The sequence below is a fragment of the Neolamprologus brichardi genome, chromosome 7 (genome assembly GCF_056152115.1).
Source record: "Neolamprologus brichardi isolate AB-2024 chromosome 7, ASM5615211v1, whole genome shotgun sequence".
Classification (NCBI taxonomy): domain Eukaryota; kingdom Metazoa; phylum Chordata; class Actinopteri; order Cichliformes; family Cichlidae; genus Neolamprologus; species Neolamprologus brichardi.
This window is the reverse complement of record NC_142110.1, coordinates 33,302,846-33,326,932: the sequence shown is the minus strand read 5'-3', so window position 1 is coordinate 33,326,932 and position 24,087 is coordinate 33,302,846. Positions and strand designations below refer to the sequence as shown.

Here is a 24,087-nt window from a genome sequence, read left to right as displayed (position 1 = left end):
CTTTAATTTATAGTGCATTTCTGCACCAGGACAGTCTTTTTCTACATGCATAGAGATGTTTATAGCACTTCTGACAGAGGATTTCTTTTGAAAATTAATTGGAATTTCATGTAGTCAAACAGACTGGACACTCTTTTTTAAAAAAAAATAACCTGAAAACATAGATTTGAGACATTTTAAGATGACACAAACTCATTGCCTTTACTGTACACAGATTGATTGTGCTTCCAGGGGCACTCGCCTATTCTCAGCCAGGAAAAACCCTGCAGGATTTCAGTATTTGGATCAAGTCATTTGCAAGAAATAAGCAGTGTCAGTTAAGTAGGCTGCAGCTCTTATTTGTGTCAAATACATCTTTAATCAGTGTTTAAATAAATAAAAGAATTGGCTCAAGCTCTGTTTTAGCAGATAGCCAAGACTACAGGACACGAGGGAAAGAAGAAATCACCACATATTTATTGCATACATAAAATACCTTTCTGGATGATGTTCAGTGATTGTATCTTCTTCACTGAATACTTGACCCTGTTTTTCAGTTGCTTTAGCTTTATCACAGCAATTCAGTATCCACAACTGGCAATTCAAAGAGACAGGCTGATTTGCCACACTTCTACTATGAACCACAAAAGGAAGGACACTAAAGCTTGGTCGGTATGATTTAGTAGCTAATGCACTTTAAATGATTATTACTGGGAAGCCTGGGCAGACCATGCCATTATTTTAACTTTACCCAGGTGAGCAACAATTTAAGATGATTGGTAATCACCACAAATGCTGTTTCCACTTCATAATGTCTCACTGAGCTCTGTGGTATACATCGTGGCTTACTGTGTGAGGCTTTTACTGTTTTAAATGCCAGAAGTCATGATTTCAGTGTACTCTATGATAACCCCCTTCGGTGAACTGCAACATTACGATGCTCGGTTAAACATTACCATTAATTCAGTTGAATAAGGAATCAATTAATTAAAAGATTTTTCATGCTGAGCCAAAACAACTGTAAAATACTGTAAGTTGCATTTAGTCTAAAGCTCTTAACCCTAGCGTGTTTAACTGGTCTGAAGAGTAACATTAGGAGACAATAACTTTTATAGTTCTTTTAAAAAACATAGTTCGAAACAGTGGTAGTACTAAAGTACAGTTATGGCTTGAAATTCAGGGAGTAAAAAAATAAAAGAGTGAAGTGGATTCTACCAACCAATATAATGGTTGGTTTATGACATAGCTGCCCTAAATTAACAGTAGTGGTAACTAAAAAAATTAATTCTTTTTTTTTCTGTAATGGTTAATCCACCAGTATGTGCGAGCTGTTTAATCAACATATTTTAAATTCTGAAATATGTTTTTATCAATGATTTTAAACTTTACTGGTTCACAAAAAAAATCTGAAACAGATTAGTAAAACACATTAACTTTTGATTAAGATGCCAAATTACAATTATTTACTTGCATTCCTGAACAGAAAACCTAGTTTTAGTGGTTTAATGTTATGCTTGTTCATTTTCTGACTTGTCGGAGAATTCAAGTGTGCCGGATCAAATTTGGGTATAAAGATTCAGTTCAGCGAATTAAGTAATTTTTTGTTTTAAGCAGGCTTTTGACAGATTTCTAAAGGTGGTCCAAGAAATTTGCAAAGCACTGTACCATTACTTGAAGTAGAAGATATAGTGGACATTGATTGAGGATTAACCTTCAAGTGACTGCTGTATATATATATATACTGTTGTGACACTCTCAACACTATCAGTCGAACAGGCCTAGATAATCTGCTAGCTATAAAACTAATTGCAAGGACTGCAACTGACTTTACCTTCAGCAACCACTTGGCAACTGGTTGGGGAATATAGATTTTTGCCTAGTGACTTTTGGTTATCAGGAAGTACAGACAGGTTTTTAGGCCTTAATTGAAAAATATTTCCCACCATGAACTTGTTATTTTACTACCAAACTTTTCATAGTTTGCCATCAGTGTGGCAAAGATAACCGCAAGTTATCTGGGATCTTTTCTGAACCTGGAAATATTTTTTATGTAGTTTTGCAGTGAACAATGGCTAACACACCTAGAGAAGCAAAGGGTTTTGTGGCTGACGCCTCGAGGCAGATACTTAATGACCAAAGTAACTATGAAAATAGCTCAGCAAACTCAGACATATTGGGTTAATTCCTTTTTACTTAAACATAATTTAAACTGTTTAAGGAATGACAGACACAAATAAATTATTTTATTTTTTATTAGTTATCAAGTGAAGCATTCCTGTTTTAAATGTAATGCCGTGATTTTAGCTGCTAAAATAGCCTGGTTAAGCATGAGGGTTGTAAGACAGAGAGGGAATGGGGACTTTCCAAAATTTAAAGTAACATAAATGTTGCCAAGATTAATGAAAGGTGCAGTAGGAAGGTGGCTGTAACAAGGAAATATAATAAAAGTTCAACAAGGTTATTAGGAAACGCAAATGTGAGAAATACATAAGACAAAAAGTTGACAACTTGACCAAATGACAAAAAAAGAGGAACGTGCGAACCCTGCATTCATGTACTCTTTTGTTCTATTGTACTCTTATTATCAAACATAAGCAAAACATTTCTATGCAATACATGAATTTTCAACATTAATCTAAAATTTCTTATGATTATGCAAATATGTACATTTATCTGTCATCAACTCAGCAACCCAAGATTTCCTCTTGCTTTTACTCTGGTTTGTGTGAATTTTTCCACTTGGAAATTTGTTTTCCCTAATGAATGCACTGCAAGAACAAACACAGTTCAGGGAAATAAAATGCAAAAGGAAGCTTAATTTGACAAAAACAATGGTGGGAAAAGAACAGAGACAGGAAGTTAAGAAAAAAGTAAGCTAACTTTCAAAATAGAACAGGAAGTAACTGAAAGGCCCATGAGACAGAAGGCATCATAAAAAGTGACCCAAAGGAAAACTAAGGACAATGTGCACTGTGACAATCCTTTTAAAGAAATCATTTTCTGAACTTATATTTACACTAACTTCATGCTCAGTTGATTTCACTAAATAGCAGTTTGGGTGTTTACTGTCAAATGTATTGACTGTATTTTGACTGGAAGAAAGAGCTCTTTGTTCAGGAGAGTCAAGATACTTCCCCTAAAATAGTGCCTCACTGCCAAGCGTCAATAAGTAGAGCATATGAGCCAGTAAAGTTAAAATCTAATAAAAATAAACACAGGCCTAAATGCATCACCAAATGTACATAACTTCACGTAAATGCTGCATGTGAGGCATTCTGTAATCACATCTGAGACCGCTATCTCAGGAAATACCAACAGGAAAGACAGAGATCAAACGTAACCAATGGAATTAATTTGCATTTTGTTTTAAGGTGACTTGCGAGATTATATCCAGCTTGCTTAATAACTTATAATTCTCCTGCAGACCACCTTGGCTCCGAAGGACTTTTAATCATTGCTTTAGTTCCAGCTGGTGTAGCTTTGTGGTGAAAACATCACCTCATGGCCTTTGCATCAACCCCAAACCAGTCTAGTTCTCTTGTTGTTTGTGCTGCCATGACCTTGCCGATTTCACCACCTGCTTTTTTACTTTCTGCAGGAAACTGAAGCTGGAGAAGGAACTGGCGGGAATGCTGTGGAGGATTCGGTGGGAGGACCTTCAGTTCGAGAGCCCAAATAAATACCACAAGCGTGCTGGCAGTCGGCTCACCCTCTCACAGGTAGATCACAAGATTTATGTGCAGAAAATGATGCAAAATGTTGAAATGACACCCACACGATCTCATATGAGAGCTAGCAGCCATTAAACTTTACAATCTTCATAATTCTGAGCTTTTTATCACTTTATATCAGGCTGCAATCTGTGAGGCCTAGAAAATTGTTTTCTGTGCCCTGGTCCCTATTCTGTTCTCACGGTTTCTGTGTATTTTGGAGTTTTATTCTAATTAACTCTTGTTTTTTTTTTTTTTTTATTAGTTTTTCATATATTTTCAGAGTCTTTACAGTTTCGGGTTCCTGGTTCCAGTTTGTATTAGTTCATTTGTTCCCTCAGTGCTTCCTGTCTCATTCTCCTGTGTCTTCCCCACTAAGTTTATTTATTTGCCTAGTTACTCTGTGTTTTAGTTTGGCCATTAAGTGTCTGCTGAGTTTTGTGCCTGGTTTTACTTCCTCCTGCTGTCTTATTGTTTTGATTGAAATCAGCAGTGTCTTGTTACCCATCTGTTTCTACTCTTCTTAATTACCCTCGTGTATATAAGTAGTCCTCTCCTGCTTCTTAGTCTTGATCATAGCATGCATTTACCCCACTTTGTATCCTCTCTGCTACTTTGTCAAGAAGCTTTGTATAAATATGTTCATTGAAGTCAATGTGAAAGAACCAAAAACTACAGTTCCTCAAATGGCCACTTAAGGGTAGCTCCAAAAGAGAGCCAATCCTTATAGACGCTCATGTTAGAATATCCAACTTTACAGCAGAAATAATCATGTTTACAGCTTTGAGTTATCTCAATCTTGTAAAGTTAAAAAAAAAAAAGTTAGGGTTGTGGCAGCTTTGGTTACGGGTGGTGTCACCTGTAACCAAATTCAAGTAACTAAACTGGAAATGATGACCATGTTGGAAACTTTTGCAGCTTTTTATCAACTTTTTCTAACAAACAGCATGGGTTACTGTGTTCTTTTATTTTATATGTTATCACTAAATAACATCCCTAGACTGTTGATGGGCCTTGGTAATGAAGATTGCCATACCATCCAAATGTGGTCACTTCAGTCATCGAACCACCAATCACAGTAGATTCAGCAAGCTTTTTATATACAGTCTTTTATTTTATCCCATCACAGTTTCCTCTTAACATCCACCAGCACAGTGGCTTTCAACGTGTTTTTGGGTTTTTTTACCAAAAACTTATCAAAGGGTCAGCCAAAATTTTGAACACGGATGTATTCATTCTGCAAAAAAATGCTTTTTTTGACTGTAATGTCGGATGGGGGTACTTTTGATAGCCCATTTGCAATTAGGTCAATAAGAATTTCTCAGTTAGCGTCTCCTGACTGATGAGCTGTCAGAGTGAGGCCTGCTGACATCGCCAGTCCAGCTGAACTCATGAGAAGAGTGGTGTTATTGACAGGTTTTGTTTCTTCTTTTGGTTACATTTTTAGGTGCTATGTTCTTTGCACTTGCATTAACGTGATGCCAGATATTTTGATATGTCACACTTTCATAATTCAACATCGTCCCTAAAACAGATTTAGGGAACCCTAAGTTTTTTATGCAGTCGTATGCTCCAATAATAATATATGCTTACCATAAAAACCCCAAAGCATGCCTGGACTTATCTTGTCACACCATTTGTCAACCTCTGCACTCGTCTATGATTTGAGTTTGGTTAATGTGAAAATGGATGAGACCTGTAGTTCTGAAAATCTACCTATTTAGCACGTAGCTAAAACAAAACCCAGCCCTGCCCCTCGTTAATTGTAACCTGGTGGATGTTAATTGGTAAAAATGTTGCTCATCTGGCAGGTTATTTTTGCATGCTTGGTTGGTATTTTTCATTCATACAGGCCTGATTATCAGTCTGGACATGTCACTGTGGTAAAATTGGACCCTCCAGGATTCAAAATGCTAATCGGACATGTTTGAAGTTCAGAGATTCCCTCCTGTTTACACACTGTGTGCTGCGTATTAAAAAGCAGTTTGTGGGTTTTGTTAGAAAAAGCAAAAGCTGCTGCCCCGAGAGAGTCCAAATCCTTTGTGAGTTTACACATTCCTGAAAGCTTTCCTGGTGGTTTATTGATGGTAGCTGGGTTTGCAGTGCCATATTAAATGATTGTTAAAATAAGCCTTCGCCTGGCCTCCACTCCTATATACATAATACGTCATTACGTTCTTAGTATCGGGTTCTGTTGTCTGAGGGTTAATGCATCTCCTTCGGGTTGTGTTTCATCCCACACGTGCAAGTGTTCATGAAAAGCACATGTACACACCTTTTTCATTACTGCTTTTTTGTCCATTTTCTGGGATGTGTGTGTGTGTGTGTGTGTGTGTGTGTGTGTGTGTGTGTGTGTGTGTGTGTGTGTGAGTGGAAAACACAGAGATTTTCCAAATTAGAGTATTTTCCAGTGTGCCATGTGATGCCAATATTTGCATTCTATACAAATGTGTAGTTGACTGTGCTGGCTGTATGCATGCAGTGCGCCCACTTGATTTTTATTCATTCTGTGTGCTCTGCAGACATTTGCAAAAGGACTCGAGCTGGAATCTGAAAGCACTTTATTTTCTCAAATATAAGTGAACGACGGTTTCATGTTACGCAGAGAAGTGGGGCATGTTTTTGGGTAGTTGAACCATTTTAGAAATCTACATTGCAGTGAAGTAGAAGCACAGTCTTAAAGTGAACATGATTTAATCCTCTTTGCTTTAATCTACGCACACTAACTGACATTTTTTTCTTCTCACTATCCCTTTCCACCTTCTCAGAGAGGCTCCAGCTACGGCTCCTTGATAACTGCCCATGGAAAATATCAGCTATTTGCAAAAACGGGCTATTTTAAGGTAAGGCTTAGCGAGTTCTGACATTTTCAACTCCTGCGCACTCCTTTCCCACCCACACATGTGCACACTCGCAGAGAAAAACTGAAGAGAGGAGAGAGAAAGCGAGAGTGTGGGCGAATTTAGGTAGTTGGTTTTAATGTGAGCTGCAGAATGCGTCAATTCTCTCTCTCTCTCTCTCTCTCTCTCTCTCTCTCTCTCTCTCTCTCTCTCTCTCTCTCTCTCTCTCTGCCTTTGTGTGTGTGTGTGTGTGTGTGTGTCTTTGTTTCCACACTCCCGCCTGCAGTCTGGACAGGGCCATCAACTTGTTGCTGCTGTTAATTTGTCCATTTCAGATTGAAGAGGTGTGAGAAAATGTGACAAAAAGAGGCTGCTGAATAACGAGATGGCGGGCTGTACTCTTTTTTAGCTGAATGATGCAGGGTTTTTATATAAATGCTGATGTCAGGATACAGATCGAGCATTTTGTTTATAATTAGTGTTATTGATACGCCTCTTGAAAGTCAGTACAGATCAAGGGTGATAAAATCTGTCACCAGAAATAGCCAATAATTGCTGGACAAAGAGAACCTTTCTATTCAGCATTTTTCAGGTCTTAACTGTGCATTTCATTTGAATAAAAGTTAAAACTCCCACACAAACTGCCGGTCTTGCTTCGTAGTTGCTACAGCAGCATTTTTCTCCAGTCTGTCACATCTGTGGCTCTGAGGATCATCACATTGGAAACAACAGACGCAAGTCTTCCACTGCAGCACAGCTGCAATCAACCACACATGTACCTGTAGGCTACACTGCTGTTCTCTCTCTCTGTGCTTAATACTGATTCCTATTAATTTCACGTTTTTTGTGTTGTTTTGTTTGTGCATCCATATATTTTTTTTTTCTCATATGATGAAAGCTGGTATGTAAATCTGGCTTCACCGCTCGTCTTGTGTTGCACACAGGGGAACCTGGTGGCCATCAAGCACGTCAACAAGAAGAGGATAGAGCTGACAAGACAAGTTTTAATGGAGCTCAAGCATGTAAGTGTCCCAAAACGTATTCCTTTGAAGGAGATGCTTTATTATTGCGTGTCAAAGGGAATTACAGAAAGTGCAGCATGTGACTCTCAATTGTTATTTTTATATTAAAAAAAGAGACAAAAATGAGGAAGCCATCTGTGTGTCTGTTCTCTAATTATTGAGCACAGACTGCAAAGGCAATAATTAATAAACTGCAAAGAGAAAGGGGGATGCTTTCATGGGTTACTAATTCCTTAATGAATAAAGTTTAAAATGCTATTAATCTCTCAGTAAGCATGGCAGTAACTGGATTGGCTTGGGGCAACACTTCTGACCTACTATGCCTGTGTTGTACAAGTGCGACAGGATTACTACTGTTCACAATCTGTATCGCTGCAGCTCTGTTTTCTTTCTAAAAAAGTGACTCATAATTGACTCGCACAATTTTATATTTCCTGGACTGGTTCTTTTTTCCCCATCTCATTTTATTTGTTTTCCAGCGAATATAAAATATGGGAAAAAAAATCTAAAAATATGTTATATTATTATTAGTACAACCCATCTGGCCCATGAAGACATGATTGAATAAAATGGAATTGAATTGAACTAACTTACCTATTGAACTAATTGAGTTCGGTGTAACAAACCACCTTCTGAGTGAGGTTAGATTTTTCTCTGACGTTATGATGTATAAAATTCAGGTGCAAATTAAAAGCAATGAAATTTACTTCCTTTTGATTTCTTCACTGCTGTCTTTTAGCTTTCTTGGTTCAAGCTGAACTAAACAGCAAGGGAGTGAGCAAGCTTAGAGTTGCTAAGGAAAGGAAAGGAATGCACTGGATTGGGTATTGATGGGGTAGGCCTGACCTAAAGCACATCCCACTTTATCCTTCTGTTTTACTCTAGCATCGACTGCAAATTATAAAAATGAACTTCATTGTATTCATATATATTCATATTGACCCCAAAAGCTCATAAGGAAAGTGTTTACAAAGGTAATAGATCAAATGAAAAGTACGGTCTTTTCCTATTGACTTCTGTACAACTGGACTTCTTTTGAAACCAGAGAAGTCGCCCCCTGCTGGCTGACCACTAGACGAAAGGCATTGCCTTCACTTTTCAGACTCTACCTCGATCTTTTATACACAGTCTGCGAGTGAAACAGATTCTCGTCACTCTTGAGTTTGTTTTCTTTCTTTAAAAGGGGAAAGCAAAGCTGTATTTTGAAGTAAAATGCATCTCTGAGTGCTTCCAGTTGCATCTGTTTGAAGAGAGCTTTACACTGAGTGAGACCTTGGAGGACAGAAAAAATACCCTTCATCTCAACTAGTTGTATTCAACAGGTAATTTATTTGCTCACCAAAATGAAGCAACTGTTTAAATGAAAGACCTTCATAATCTCCACCTGCTTTATGAAAGGAGGTTTTTTTTTAAAGTCGAACAATTTCAGCATGTTAGTTTTGGGTATTTTTCTCTGGCTCTGTAGCTTATCTCGTGAAAGATAGGTTAGTGTTTACAAAGACCCACTGCAGGATGTTACGGCAAAGAGTTCAGATCCTTTAAACATGTATTTGAGTGCAGCTGCTGATGGAAAAGGTCTCCTCGGCTGGGTGATGTTTACGAGTGAGCGATAAGGAAGCTGGCTGAAGGGGGAAAAACAGAAAATCTTGCAATTTATGTGGTTTGGTGATGGAAACACTGTGTGGCAAAGGGAAACCCGTAACTCGGAAATTGCACTGGTGGTAATGAAATGTTGTGGAGAAAACTTGTGGCCATTTTTTCTCTTTTCTCCAGCTCGGATTCTTTTGGTGCTTTTGGGCCTTTTTTCTGTTGCTGTCCTTCAGAGGAGAGGAGAGTTCAGGCTTCCTTGACGCCTCTGTGGCCTCTCGGTCAGTCGGCAGGCACATGGGGGAGTGAGGCTTCTGTCTGAGCTGGCAGCTTCTCAGACGCCCCGGGGGCCTGATCGACTGTCAAACCTCAGCTCGTGAAAAAGCCGACCAGATGGGGGGAAGAGACAGGCCTGCCAGTGGAAACTTAACCACTTGTCTTCCAGCGCTCTCTCCTCCCCCCTCGCTTGTGTGCAGCGGGGGAAATTATATAGGCCAAAGGGTAGCCTAACATCCCCCGAGCCGTGAAACATGAGCAACTAACACCCTGGTTTTGGTGTGAGAGCTTCTGTCACTCACCGAGGATGAATTTTCAAAGTTTTGCACCAGCTGCAGAAAGATACGCTCTTTGTTAGCACTCGTAGCCGTTTGTGTTTCTAGAAAACAAAATTACTATTTTCTTCTTCCTTTCTATTTCCACTTCGCACATTCTCATAAAATGAAACGTTCCCGCTTAATCGCCACCAAAGGTTTCTGTTTTCATTCCTTTTTTCGAACATACAGAGTGATTCATGCTTTGGAAGACGCTTTGTGTCGTTAAAACCAGTGAGTGATTATTTTCCATGTAAAGCAGTTTTACACATTCAGCCTGTTCCAGTGTGATATTCCTGCTCGTACGTCCTCTCAACACCTCAACCTTATGTTATTTTTTTCATCGCACTGAGCACACTGGGTCATTCATAACCTCCAAGGGCAATTTATGCACACGCACATGTTTCACCTGGGTGCCCCGAGCAGGAATGCGTCTCAACACGTAGGAAAAGACACGGTGCCAGCTAGCCCACTGCAAATAGATTATTTTGATGAACTGCTGGCAGCGTTATTCTCAAAACTTTGTACATAAACGAGCCGTCAGTCCTCCCTCCTCCGTCCTCTGTTTCCATGGGGTTTGGGAATGTGATGTTTGGAAAGAGTTGCACTCACAGTTGCTGTGTGTTTGTGTGTGGTTATTTTCAGATGAGAGACGTTCAGTTCAACCATCTGACTCGCTTCATCGGGGCCTGCATCGACCCTCCTAACGTCTGCATCGTAACGGAGTACTGTCCCCGAGGGAGCCTGCAGGTAACCATTTTCAACCCCTCTAAAGCTGAAGAGGGTCACGACAGGCTATTTTAACCTTCAAATTTTAATTACAACCTCAGATGAACAACACATGGCATATTACACTGTTATTACGTATTTCACAAAAACTAAGCCAAAATGAAGATAAGTATACAAAAAAAATCATCAGTAGACTTTACGATTCATTAGCTTGTGGAACTACCTCTACCACCAGTAACTTGAAGTAATCTGTTCACATGTTGGACAGAGTAGACAGATGGTTCAAAAGAGGAGTGAAAGAGGCCATTTATGTCCACTGTGAGCGACCATCTTTGAACAGAGGCGGTGGTTTACGACACCAACTGTCAGCCATCTATAATCCAGTTTTGAGATCCCTTCCCAGACGCCTTAACGCCCACTCACATCCTGGGCCATCTGACCTCAGGAAATCACTGGGGCTAGGTTTCACCCGAAACCTTGGCTGATTGTGACCTACACCCATTTTCACACCTTGGCTCATGTGATTAGAGGATCATCAGGGGTCCTTTTGTCCCTCTTTGGGGGGAAACTCCCACAGGATTTAAATATGGGACTCTCCACCATTTGACCGTAGAACTGAAGAAACTTCTCAGATGAGAGGTGAAATGTCTTCAAGCAACTTAAAGAAGTCCAGACGCTTTTCTTTCCAAGCTCCTTAGACTTTACTATTCAGAGTTCATGGCTGCAAGACAAGCCCAAATCATCACCGCTTATCTGTCCAACGTTCATTGTTCAAGAAGTCTTGTAGTTTGTTCAGATGCACCTTTGCAAGCCTAAACCGTGCCATGTTCTCTTTAGAGCAAAGGGGCTTTCTCCTGGAAACCCTTCCAAACAAGTTATGCTTATTTAGTCTTTTCTAACTGTACTGTCATGAATGTTAACATTTAGCATACCAAGGCCTCTAGATTTCACTCTTTGCAGTTTCTCTGGACACTGCACGGTCTGTCCTTGGGTTGAATTTGCTGGGACGTCCATTCTCGGGAAGACTGGCAGATGTCTTGAATATTTTCCACTTGTGAATAATCTTTCCCACTGTAGTATGATGGACTTCAAATTGTTTGGAAATCGCCTTATAACCCTTCGTAGAATGATGGGCAGCAGCAACTGCTTCTCTAAAGCTGCTGCTGTCTTTCCTCTCTTGGTGTGTTAGCACACACCTGAATGCTCCAGACCAGGCCCTCATGTGTTACACAGAGCTTTCCACCACTATCACGAAGACCAGTCTGCTTTTTTACACATGCTGATGATCAGTTAATCACATACATTTGATTAAAGGAAACATCTTATCCTCTTAATTCCAGTTTAGTTCTGTATTGTTGTTCATTTAAGGTTGTCTTGCGTCCTAGGACGCAAATCCCTAGAAACAAAAGACAGTGTAATTTATTTGTGTACTTGATTTGCCTAATTAACATAATTTTCATAATGTATATTTCAGTAATCTAAATGCAACATTTTGAATTTTTCTGCACTAAACATTTGGCACATCTATAAGGCTGCTTCTTTTCAAGGTTACTATAGTTAACTAAAACTAAATCTAGATTTAGGCTAAGGCTAAGGCTAGAAAAAAAAAACATTTTACTTTACTAAACTAAAAATAGTCTTTTGAAAAAAAAAAACCAAGTGAAATTTTGTGAACTTTAAAAGCTAATTTAAATAAAATATAAACGCAAAGTAAGTATCATCATTTTTGTATTTGTTTGTTTGGTAAAAATTTTTTTTATTACAACTTAATTGATGAGGCATTGTTATTGTGAATTTGGATGTCCACAACACTGTGAGTCAACTGTTTTCAAAAAGCTTTTTATTGTAATACCTGTACTGATTTTTCGTAAATCTTGCCTCTGACATATCCCGCCCATACTAGAATAATTCAAAAACTAACTAATTACAAGCTAATTACAAAACTGTAAGAACTCTGCTTTTTTGTGATAACAATAGCCCTAACTCACAGCCTACACAAAAATCTGTCATTTGTGTTTTTACAGCTTTAGTAAAATGGTCAGAAGGTGAAATGGACAAACAACAGCTGAGACAGCAAATATCTGGTGTGTGTGTGCAGAGGTCCGCTCCACACACCCTTTGAATCAGGTTGTGTTGCCAGATTGCACTGACAGATAGACAGAAGCTGTATTTAGTGTGTGGCTCGTGTGTCTAGACTGCAGTTTATAGACAATCTGCGTTTGCAGACGCAAACCCAGCGGGCCCTCATGTGTTACACAGAGCTTTCTACCACTATCACGAAGACACCAAAGAAGGAAATGTCTTCTGGAATAGTGATGTTCATCCCTGCAGTAGGGTTCAAGAGACCTGGATAATCATGTGCCAAGGAGCACTGAAAGCTGTCCTGTCAGCTGATGTTTTACAGACTAAACAATTCATCCCATACAATTTAACAAGCAATGATTTAAATAACTGAACAGACGACCAGGACCTTTCAAAGCCCAAAAGTGCTTTCTAAAAGTTGATCGCCACGAAGATGAAAACCTGAGATTTTTTATTTTTGTTTTTTTCACATGACAACAGACAATGAGGACTCAAAAAACAAATCTAACAAAAGCCAGCTGATGGATTTTTGTGTTGAAGTACTGTTAGATTAAGCTGTATTCCTGGCAGTGTTTGTGTCTGTTGAGCTCTGCTCCAGACCAACTTAAATCACCTTATTTAGTCTGCAGCAAGATTACAATACTTATCAAGCTAACCATTAAAAGTCCACACATTCTTTTGTCCTTGTCCCAGGTTCAATATTTGCGATTTGTCTTTTTTTTTTTTGTTCCAGTAAGGAATACATGACGCTTTAAACAAACTTGATCTTGGCCCGAGATGCTGGCACGCCAGAAGCTTTCTTAAAACGGACAAGCTGGGAAATGACGATAGAAAAAGCCATAGACTTTTATCAGTCACACTTTAAAGAAAGTCTTCTGCGTAAAAGGCAGATATCTGTGACTGATGTGATGCTGCTGGATGCTGAAACAGAGGCCAGGGAAGACAAACTGTCAGCTCTGGAGTTGTTTCTGCATTTAGTCTTTAAATAAACTTTAAGAGCATCTTGGCTGCTGATTATGGACGACCAGATTTCAGTAAATATCAGTAAAAAACAAAGAAAAAGGAAATTAGTGTTCCATGAAGTCACAGCAATAATAACTAAATGCGATAAATAATGAAATGCTACTTTCGGCTGCTACTTTGTCACAAGGCGCTGACACAGAGTAGCTCCGCATGTTTTGAATTTTGGCAGAGTTTCACACCGGATGCCCTTCCTGATCCAACCCCAGAGGGATTTGAGTCTTTGTCTGGAATCGAACCAGTTCAGTTGAATTCAGTTTTATTAATATAACGCCAAATCCCAGTTAACTCAAGGCACTTTATGTTGTAAGGTAAAGACCCTGCAGTGATACAGAGAAAGCAGAGAAAACCCCAACAATCAGACATTTTCCTATGATTAAGTTTTTTGGTGACAGTGGGAAGGAAAATCTCCCTTTTAAGAGGAAGAAACAGAACCAGGCTTGGGGAGGGGTGGCCATCTGGTGCAACTGGTTGGGGGGTGAGACAAAGAAACCAAGACCTTTGGCTTACCATGTGATTGTGTGAACCACTGCACTATGGAACCATTACATATAATAAATACATAAAAAATATAGCAATAAATGTGACACATAAGTAGACAATATGTAGAAAATTAGGGTAATTAATACAGATAAATACAAAACAGTAAAAAAAATGAATAAAATAAGATGATTAAAGTGGATAAATAATTAATAATTAATTAACAGATAGATGGGTTTGGGTGAAATGCAAATGAAAAGTAGATAAATAAATTCATCTCTCATAAATGAGAATAGGGAATGAATACTTTTTTTTTAAAAAAAATTCACAGTTTACACTCTTAAAGTAAAGCTAAAGGGTGACACGTAAATGTTGATGTCTTTTTATTTAAAAAAGAAAAGAAAAACATGAAATAAACATGCCCTGTACAGTTAAAAATAAACATGAGAAATTCAAAATGAAAATAAAAGGGATTAATCAAAAAGCAAACATGGCAATGAATGAATAAAAATATACATTTTTTATTTTATAAATATATCATTATTTTTGAATTTTACTTTTGGTGCATTCAGGGTCTGTTTTATTGGAACTTTTATTGACTTTATGCTTTAAAGATGAAGCGTAAAGTTGTAAAAGCAACTGTAGGGTTCCAGGAACACTTTACACAGATTAAGGGTTAATCATATATATATATCTATATATATATATATATGTATGTGTGTGTGTGTGTGTGTGTGTGTGTGTGTGTGTGTGTGTGTGTGTGTGTGTGTGTGTGTGTGTGTGTATATGTGTATATATATATATATGTGTGTGTGTGTGTGTGTGTGTGTGTGTGTGTGTGTGTGTGTGTATATATATATATATATATAGACTGTGGCGTGATTAGGGATAAGACACAGATGCATGTAATCACAGGTGAAAACAATCAGACAACTAACCAACCAGAACACACCTACTAAGGCAGGAAAACTCACACTTAACATGATACAGAGACACAGGAATACTATACGGTGAATTAAAACAGGAGCTAAAAACTCAGCAATATCATAATAGTCACTAAAACAATAATAAAATCAAAACCAGATTTAAAAAGCTCAAAAAATCCTGAAAGTCTAGAACCAAAACTCAAACTTGGAGTAGCTTTGGTTTACCTGTAATCTAATTTAGGCACAGATTAATTAATAACAACAATGACAAATGAATCTTAACTCATACCAAACACATGAGTGTTTTCAGACATACTTTAGCAACAATGATAGAAAAAGAAAAAGTCTTTCTGGAGCATTTTGTACTTTTGTCTGAAAATTATAGATTTGCATGCTTGATTGGTAGGTTCTCACCTCAAGACAGACAGAAGATTATATATAAGGCATTTCTTATGTCTGTAAAGGTTTTTGAGTTGTTCTTGCTTTTTATTCTTTCTTTATTTTAAGGACATTTTAGAGAATGAGAGCATCAACCTGGACTGGATGTTCCGCTACTCTCTGATCAATGACATCGTGAAGGTACGTCGCTGTCAGACTGGGTGAACAGGCATTGATTTAAAAAGTCACACATGTTTTTGAAAGATTGTCCCTTTTTCTTAGTGTTGAAAAAAGAGGCTTTGTGCACTTTGGAGATGCACACAGAAAATGTCTGGGTTACCATGGTTTCTCATGGGCAGTTTTTCAGAGTCTAGACGGAGAGAGGGAGAGAGAAATGTGCAGAAAAATGTATTTTTGGCACAGTGCACGAAACTGGAGTAAATATTTCCATCCTATAATGTAAAGCAGGAGAGAAACTCTGCAGAAGTTTTCCTTCCAGCTTAATCAAAACTAATCCTGGACATGATTTAGAGGACTCCTTTTTAATCTGTCCCAACAAAGAGGCTTTTTGTCAGAGCGATACCGAATGACTTGCATGACGAAGCCCTTCGGCTAAATTGCTCCACGCAGATAGCATCGTTTTGCAGGAGAAGAGGCGCTGGTGATTGACTCACCGTTTCCACAAAGTATTGAACATGAGTACTTCAGTATCCACCGTGCCTTTCTGTTTAACAGTAATTTCACAGAAATAACCCCCACGAGCGCCTGTCCTTGAGAAATGTTCTCTTCAGCATATGTTTGTCTGTCAGATCATATTATTTCCACATGTCTGAACATAAGATTTACTGTAAACATGGGGAAAGTAGCAGAAACAGACAGAAAACACCCTGTAATGCTTTACTTGCACTTCTCTGCACCAGGGTATGAACTATCTGCACAACAGCTACTTTGGCTGCCATGGAAATCTGAAGTCATCTAATTGCGTAGTGGACAGTCGATTCGTTTTGAAAATAACAGATTTCGGCTTGGTCAGCTTCCGCACGTCCAGTGAAAATGACGACTCGCACTCACTCTATGCAAGTAAGTTAATGCAGCAATGATTATCCAGTCACATTGTTGAGAAGAACATCAACTTTCTGCTAAAAGTTTGGGTTGTTCTGTTTTTATCTAGAGAAGCTCTGGACGGCTCCTGAGCTGCTCATATACGACCGCCATCCTCCTCAGGGGACTCAGAAGGGTGATGTGTACAGTTTTGGCATAATACTGCAGGAAATAGCTCTGAGGAATGGACCTTTCTATGTGGAGGGCATGGACCTCAGCCCCAAAGGTAAACACAACAGTTTTTTTTAATGGGCCTTAAACAGATCAGCTGACCCCTGCAGAAACAAATGTCCAGTAAACTAAAACATTTGTTCTTGTAGTTTAATTCAGCTCATTTTCTTTGAGAAAGATTAAAAAAATAAAAATAAAATACATTTGCAATGTCTTTGAAAGGTCAGAGCACCCTTTCGTGCAGCCATGTACACAAAGAACATGTGCTGACCAGATGTCAAGGCAGAAAAAAAAACACAATGTGATGTTAAATCAGTCCAAGATATGAAAAAAATAGTCGACTCTAAATGAAGATGCGATCCAGAGATCGTGCAGAAATGGAAACTGAAGGCAACGGTCATGTGTGTTATGTCTCGAAGCAGCTTTAGCTGTGATACATCTTCCTTAAGTCAACAATATGCAACGACTTGATTTTCAGAGTTTACTTTATTATTATTGTGTCATTATTAAAATAATATGCCCAACCCTTACAGGGTAGCACCACTAACAGATAACCAGAGCCAGAGCCACAAGTATAAACAAATAAAGCATAATAAACAGTAAAATGTATGAAGAAAAACAGTGCTACATCCAAAAGCCCATCTGTTCAATATTAATTATCGCAGCGCAGATATTGTGCTCTAATATCATTAATTATGATTGTCTGTGTTTTTTGAGCCAAAAGGTGTTTTAGCGTCACGGTTCTAACAGATCTTTGTGCCAGACTTGGCTGGTTTAGAAGCACTTGCTTCTGAAAGCTGCCATCATCAACACAGAGACCAGAGAGAGAGGATTTGGTTAACTGGGTGGCAAACAGTGTCCAAAGATCCCTGACACATCCCTGTTTGTCAGTGGTCTGCATGTCTGCTGTATTCAGAATGTCTCTGAATCACTTTTTACATTTTTTAGCCACGATGTAAAACATCACAGCTTAGTGATAAGGATAGAAGTGGAAAATAACAAAACAGTCAAAGCCTATGATGCTTAAAATATAATTCCATGCAACTTTTCACTATCACCGATGGACCAGTGGGTTACTGCAATAATTTTGAACTGCATGTGTAAAATCACCACTTAAATCAGTTTAAAAAATCTGGTGACTTTGTCTCAACATAAGGGTGGAAACACTTCTTCCTATTACTTCTATCACAGCTTCATTAATGTGCACTTGAAAACAAGACAACATTAATTTTACAGAAAACAAGGCTTTGTGAAATGGTACAATTGTCTCCCATCACACCCATTAAATGGTTGTGATTTGCTTATGTGTTCCTTGTTTCGATTGCTGATTGGCTCTTTAGGAGCAGCTGCCATTATAATTGTTCAGTCACACCAAAGCAAAAGAAATAGGATGGTGATCTCTTTGGTCATCCACCAATTGGAAGGTTGGTGGGAAACAATTTCCCAAGTATCCTTGGACAAGGCACTGAGCCACCAGACAGTCTGAGCGTGCAAGGGAGACCACTCATGATTGGAAATTGATTGGACAGGTTACCTGTTTTGAGGCGAGGCTAAACAATTGCATTTTGGTTGGACTGACTGCATTGCTCTCAACATGTTGCAATCAATTTGAATGAGTGCAACTCGTCTGCAAGGTGACTCTTTGCAGCAAGGGACTCAACTCAAGTGGTTGTGTTCTGTTTACTTAAATGCAAGGTTGCCAAGAATCTATGTAATTTTGCAGTTCAGTTGCAAGCCTGCAGCAACTTTGTAATGATAACAATAATAATAATAATAATAATACATTTTATTTAAAAGCGCCTTTCAAGACACCCAAGGACACGTAACAATAGAATAAAACACATTATAGAAAAATGACAAAATGAAGAACAATAAAAGCAGAAGATAAATAAACAAACAATAGGTTCACAATGAATATGCAGCATTGAACAGATGGGTTTTGAGTTGGGATTTAAACTGGGGGAGAGAACCAATGTTTCTTATGTCCAGGGGTAGAGAGCTCCACAGCTGCTTTGCTTTTTGGTCATGCTGTGGTCACCAACCACTGTTTTCCCAAACATTAAGCTGCGTACACACTGGAAGTGAATCGCAGAGACATGAGGCCAAAGAAGGTGAAATAATATTTGATGATTTTGAGCGACTACAAGGAAAATAATTGCTGTCAATGTGAAGTGGGTGAGACTGAATGACCGGTGAGTCATGAATGCCCATGATTGACATCCGGCCTGTTAGTAAATACATTAGAGGGTTACCTAGGCAACCAGAACCTGGATTGTCCTCAAGCGAAAGGCCGTCAGCTTCAAAGCGATGCGTGACGAGTGACTCGCTTCCAGTGTGGACACAGCCTTCATGTCACATAATTCTAAGATAGATTTGATGAGTGACGAAGATGTCTCCTCTTTAAGAGTGTCTCTGTAAACTTTGCGGGAAACTTGTTTCCTCCATAGGTCTCAATAAAATCCTAAACTTGTGTCACATGACTTAATGCTACTCCAATCAGGATGGAGGAAAACACATATACAAGTGTTACCTCAGGACAAGTTTTCAAAAAAAGGTGACCCTACTTTTTAGCAGCAGCAAAGTAAAAGAAAAAAAAGGAAAAAACTCAGACTACTGACCGTGTGAAAACTTTCATACACTTGTGTGAAAATTATATATTTGTGTGCTTGATTGGAAGGTTGAGCTCCAAGACAGGCAGAAAATTATATATTTAGATGACACCATTTCAGACTGATCTTAAATCTTCATTATTATGGTTTGAAGTGAACTACTCACACGTGACCCTTTGGCTTTTCCTGCACACATACTGCCTATTGCGGTTTGACCAGTTTCCCTGTTTTCCCTCTTTTGTCTGCACCTCTGCTGCTTCTGCATTAGTGACATCAGGAACAACTTCTAGAGCAACTCCAGATCAACTTTTGCGCATCCAAAGTGGATGCGTAAACCCTCCTGGAGTGCTTCATCTGTGCGATGGCTTTCATTAACCTTTTATTCACAGTCACGCTCTACACTGATCGTAAAAGTGGCTCACGCTCATCTGTAACAGGCTGTGAGCAGTGAAAGCCAGCACCTGCTCTCTAGTGTTCAGATGTGTTGGAGCCAGTTGTGAAATTGTGATTTTGTGGTTTTAAAATAACAGTGGAGTCTTCAAATTACTCTTATGGCTCTTTCGTGATGATAATACTAACAGAAAAGAGCGGATGTGGAAGAATCGTTTGGGGAAAGATGTCTCTTACAGACTTTTATAATGACATGATTAATGAATAACAGAGGGGAAAAATATCAGCAACTATAAAGAGTCAACCAGCACTGTTGAATAAATTAATGCTATACAACAGAAATAGCACATTAGCATAAGGATAACACAATAAAAGAAGCGGTGTACTAGAAATGTACTCTGTTTTAGCTCACTGAGTATAGCATCCTGTCTTCATGGGAATATTTTCCATTTGCTACAATAGTGAATGCTCATATTAAACATGAACAAAGTTTTTAAATTTGAGGTTGTGCTCTTGGGCATTTCCAGATTGCCTCCAACATGACTGATATTTTTAGATCGCTGGAAGTGACCTTCTGACCACTCACATCAACTTTATGTTTCGAATTAACCTGAATTTTATGTCGAGAATCTTCAATTGAATTCAGTTCAATTTTATTTATACAACAGCTGCCTCGAGATACTTGTTGTCGTAAGGTAAAGACCCTACAATAATACAGAGAAAACTCAACAATCAGATGACCCCCTATGAGTAAGCACTTGGTGAAAGTGGGAAGGAAAAACTCCCTTTTAACAGGAAGAAACCTCTGGCAGAACCAGGTTTAGGGAGGGACAGCCAGCTGCCATGACCTGATTGGAACAGGGAACTTCTGGTGGAGACATTTTAGCAGGAACAATATAAACTTCGTTTGTGTGTGCCATAGCACGATGAGATGAGGTTTGCTTTCCTACGACTCCGTCCACTTCTTGAAAATCAAAATTGAGGTAAACGATCGCACGTTGGGCACATTGGAGGAGATCCAGCAGCAGGCTTGATTACACTCATGTTGCAGACATGAACAGTTGTAGACCCGGCAGCTGAGTAATCATTCCTGTTTTAGTTAAGTCCACATGGAGCCTGTCGCCTTGGGCACATGCATAAATTCTCCGCAGACGAGTCTGTCCACACTTGAACCCAAGTGGACCCAAGTAGACTTGCTGATGTGGAAAGTATAATAAAGGCTTTATGGAGCACAACGGAACGGCCAATCAGAAATCTGAAAATAGTAGCTGTGCTGAAAACGATCAAGAGGTGCGCAAGAAGATGATCTTGAATCGGATTTGCCAACTCCTGTTTTCAGAACTTTTTCATATCCGTGTGAGCCAAAAGACTTTAACCTCCAAGCATTCGCTTTCTAACACTCTTTTCCCTACTTATGGCTCTGTATCATGTCATAGGGAGAGGACATTGTGAGTAGTGAAGCCATCCTCAGCAAAGGTGTTCAAACCTGATGTTTGTGAGGGGCAGCCAATCAGAGACAAAGGATGGCTTAAAGGGAAAGCAGCTAAGGGCGTGCACTAAGACCCAGTGTAAACATAAATAAAGTTTGAATGATGTGAAGCTACTCTAGCAGGGTCCAAGAATGAAAATTCTAGAACTCCTCCTCCGGATAAATCTGAAACATTATGAGAGTAGCATCAAGTTCAGTTAAAACTGTAGAAAACTGTCATCAATAAACAATGCATTGAGCTTTAAGTAGAGTTTACATGTGGCGGAAAAAATATTACCAACAATATGAAATATACACCTTTGAACACAAAGTCATCAGTCAGGGTGTTTTTGTGGTGTGAAGCTAGCGAGGCAGTTTAGTTTAGCTTTTACAAAGTAATAGATTCGTTTTTGGCCAGTGCACTGTTTTGATAAATTATGTTTCTTTGCACTGCGACCAAAGCTGAGCGCTGTTTCCAAGATGTAGCTGCTTTATTTATTAATGAAATTAATAAATAAGCACAGTGTTGGGGTCCACACAGTCCCCAGTTACCAGACTGGCAGTGTGACCAATTATCTTATTAAAAGAACATGAGAGAACCCTCCTGGGTGAGCAGCAGTGAAATGAAGTAATGTTTTTTTTGTTGGTGTTTTTTTTGTCATGAATTCCTTCTCAATCATTTAATCATTTGAGTATATCCTATCATTACTAACGGATGTCCTCAAAGTGACATCACATCACTTGTTGTTGTAAGCATTAATAACAAATTTCTGAGATGACCTATAGACTTTCACAAGATTAGGAAGTAAGATGAATTTAAGAAATACTTCAGAGAAACTGGAAAGAGGAAGAAATATCCTGGGTCTGCCCAAAGATAACAATATCCAACACACCAGTTATGTCTCAGAGAACAGATGATGACAACCCACGTTTCTCAGAAAAGAGTCTACTTCTCATTATTGATGATGACTTAGATCTTACAACTTATAAAAACATTTAATACCAATTACCAAATTTGGACTCAGGGATTTTTCTGCTGATATTGTAATAGGACCTCGAGAAAAGCATATTATATTTCACTTGCTGCCAAAAAATGCTGCACTTTATGCTCCTTGGTGAGATGGTGTACAGTGCTATGAAAAAGTGTTTGCCTTGTTCCTGATTTCTTAGTTTCTTGGGTAATGTTGCCACCCCACTGGGTGGGCGACGTGAAGGCATACGTTTATGTATGCGGTAAGTCAAGAATGAGGTGACATAGGAGCTTCAAACTGACACCATAGGTGTATCTACTTCAATGAGTTTGAATCTCAGTGACTTTGACCTCAAGTAAGTACATTTTCTGAAAATCTTGTGAATGTGATAACTTGACAACAAGGCAACGTAAGATTTTGAAATTGAGACTATTGGTGTGTCTACCAGGAGGCTGAGGGGTGTTTCTCACATTTAAATGTTTAAGATAAAACAAACATAATTAGACAAAGATAACCTGAGTAAATACAAAATGCAGTTTTTAAAACAACCCTTTAACATGGGAAACATTTTTCCACTTAACTGACAACTGGTTGGTCCACCATTTGCAGCAAGAACTCCAGTCAACCGTTTGTGATAACTAACAGTCAGTCTTTCAAATTCTTGTGGAGGAATTTCATCCCTCTCTTCTTTGCAGAATTGTTTTAATTCGGCCACACTTGGAGGTTTTCTACCTTGTTTAAAGTCATGCCAAAGCATCTCAATCTGATTTAAGTTCAGACTTTGATTAGGCCACTCCGAAACCTTTATTTCTTTTTGAGCCATTCAGCAGTGGATTTGCAGCTGCGTTTCAGATCATTGTCCTGCTGCATATCCGAAGTGCTTCTGTCTCTGGCCATCAGTGCAGGGCATGAACTAATGGCTGGACATCCATCTTCAGAATTCTGTGGTAGAGAGCAGATTTCATGGTTCCATCAATTACAGCAAGTCATCCTGAAGCAACAAAGCAGCCCCAGACCGTCACACCACCACAGTCATGTTTGACACTTGGTATGATGTTCTTTGTATGAAATGCTGTGTTAGTTTCTGCATCTCCCATGGATGTGACTTTTGCCCAGTTACTCTTTTATCATTGAATCATGAACTCAGACCTTAACTGAGGCAAGTGAGGTCTGCAGTTGTTTAGATGCTGTTCTGGGTTCTTTTGTGACCTACTGGATGAGTCATCAGTGGCCTGTTGTAGTAATCCTGTAGTAATTTTAGTAGGCTTCTCTTGGGAAAGTTCACCACTGTTCCCAAAGAAACTGTAACCCTGTCCAGACTGATAGATGTCATTTTGTTTCTCATCTCATCTGTTTTCTTGGATTGTGGGATGATGTGTTGCTTTTTGAGATCTTTTACTCTACTTCACTTTGTCAGTCAGGTTCTATTCAACTGATTTCTTAATTCAGCGGGTGTGACTGAAATTGAACTCAGCTCTCCAAAAAATGTGGTTAATCACAGTTAATTGATGATCATATGAATGTGACTAATATGCAAATATTTGTCACTGTATCTGTCTCTGTTGGTTTTCAGCTGTTCAATTGTGTCCTGACTATTATAATAACCTGCTGAGTTTCACACTTTGTCTTCTCACCTCCAGAAATTGTTCAGAAGGTGAGGAACGGTCAGAAGCCATACTTTCGGCCAACCACAGACAATAGATACCATTCAGAGGAGCTGACCATCCTGATGGAGGGCTGCTGGGCCGAGGACCCAGCAGAGAGGCCGGACTTCAGCCACATCAAGATCTACATGGCGAAACTCAACAAGTGAGTCCCACCCTATGGCAGTCTGTTCACACCTATTTCACAGCCAGCTCAATTGCAGATACATGCCTTTGCATATTTGAAACAGCTAGGTGTGATCTAGATGTCTACTAACCTTTTTCTTTTAAGCCAAATGTAGGAGTTAGGACACAAAGGCACAGGGTAGAAAAACTAAACAAGAATCCAAAACCAGGGGGATAAGAAGTATGAGGAACTCAAGAGTGAAAC

The 24,087-nt window shown here is 38.9% G+C and overlaps 1 protein-coding gene across 2 annotated transcripts in view; it reads left to right on the top strand.

Moving 5' to 3' along the window:
• Window positions 1-24,087, top strand: part of npr2 (natriuretic peptide receptor 2) — an 84,640-nt gene that overhangs the window by 34,415 nt on the left and 26,138 nt on the right. For both annotated transcript variants that reach the window (XM_006803484.3, XM_035913246.2), the window contains exons 8-15: window positions 3,578-3,698; window positions 6,458-6,532; window positions 7,474-7,551; window positions 10,374-10,478; window positions 15,473-15,544; window positions 16,264-16,423; window positions 16,515-16,670; window positions 23,694-23,862. In XM_006803484.3, the coding sequence (XP_006803547.1) occupies window positions 3,578-3,698; window positions 6,458-6,532; window positions 7,474-7,551; window positions 10,374-10,478; window positions 15,473-15,544; window positions 16,264-16,423; window positions 16,515-16,670; window positions 23,694-23,862 (936 nt within the window). The remainder of the gene's footprint in view (window positions 1-3,577; window positions 3,699-6,457; window positions 6,533-7,473; window positions 7,552-10,373; window positions 10,479-15,472; window positions 15,545-16,263; window positions 16,424-16,514; window positions 16,671-23,693; window positions 23,863-24,087) is intronic.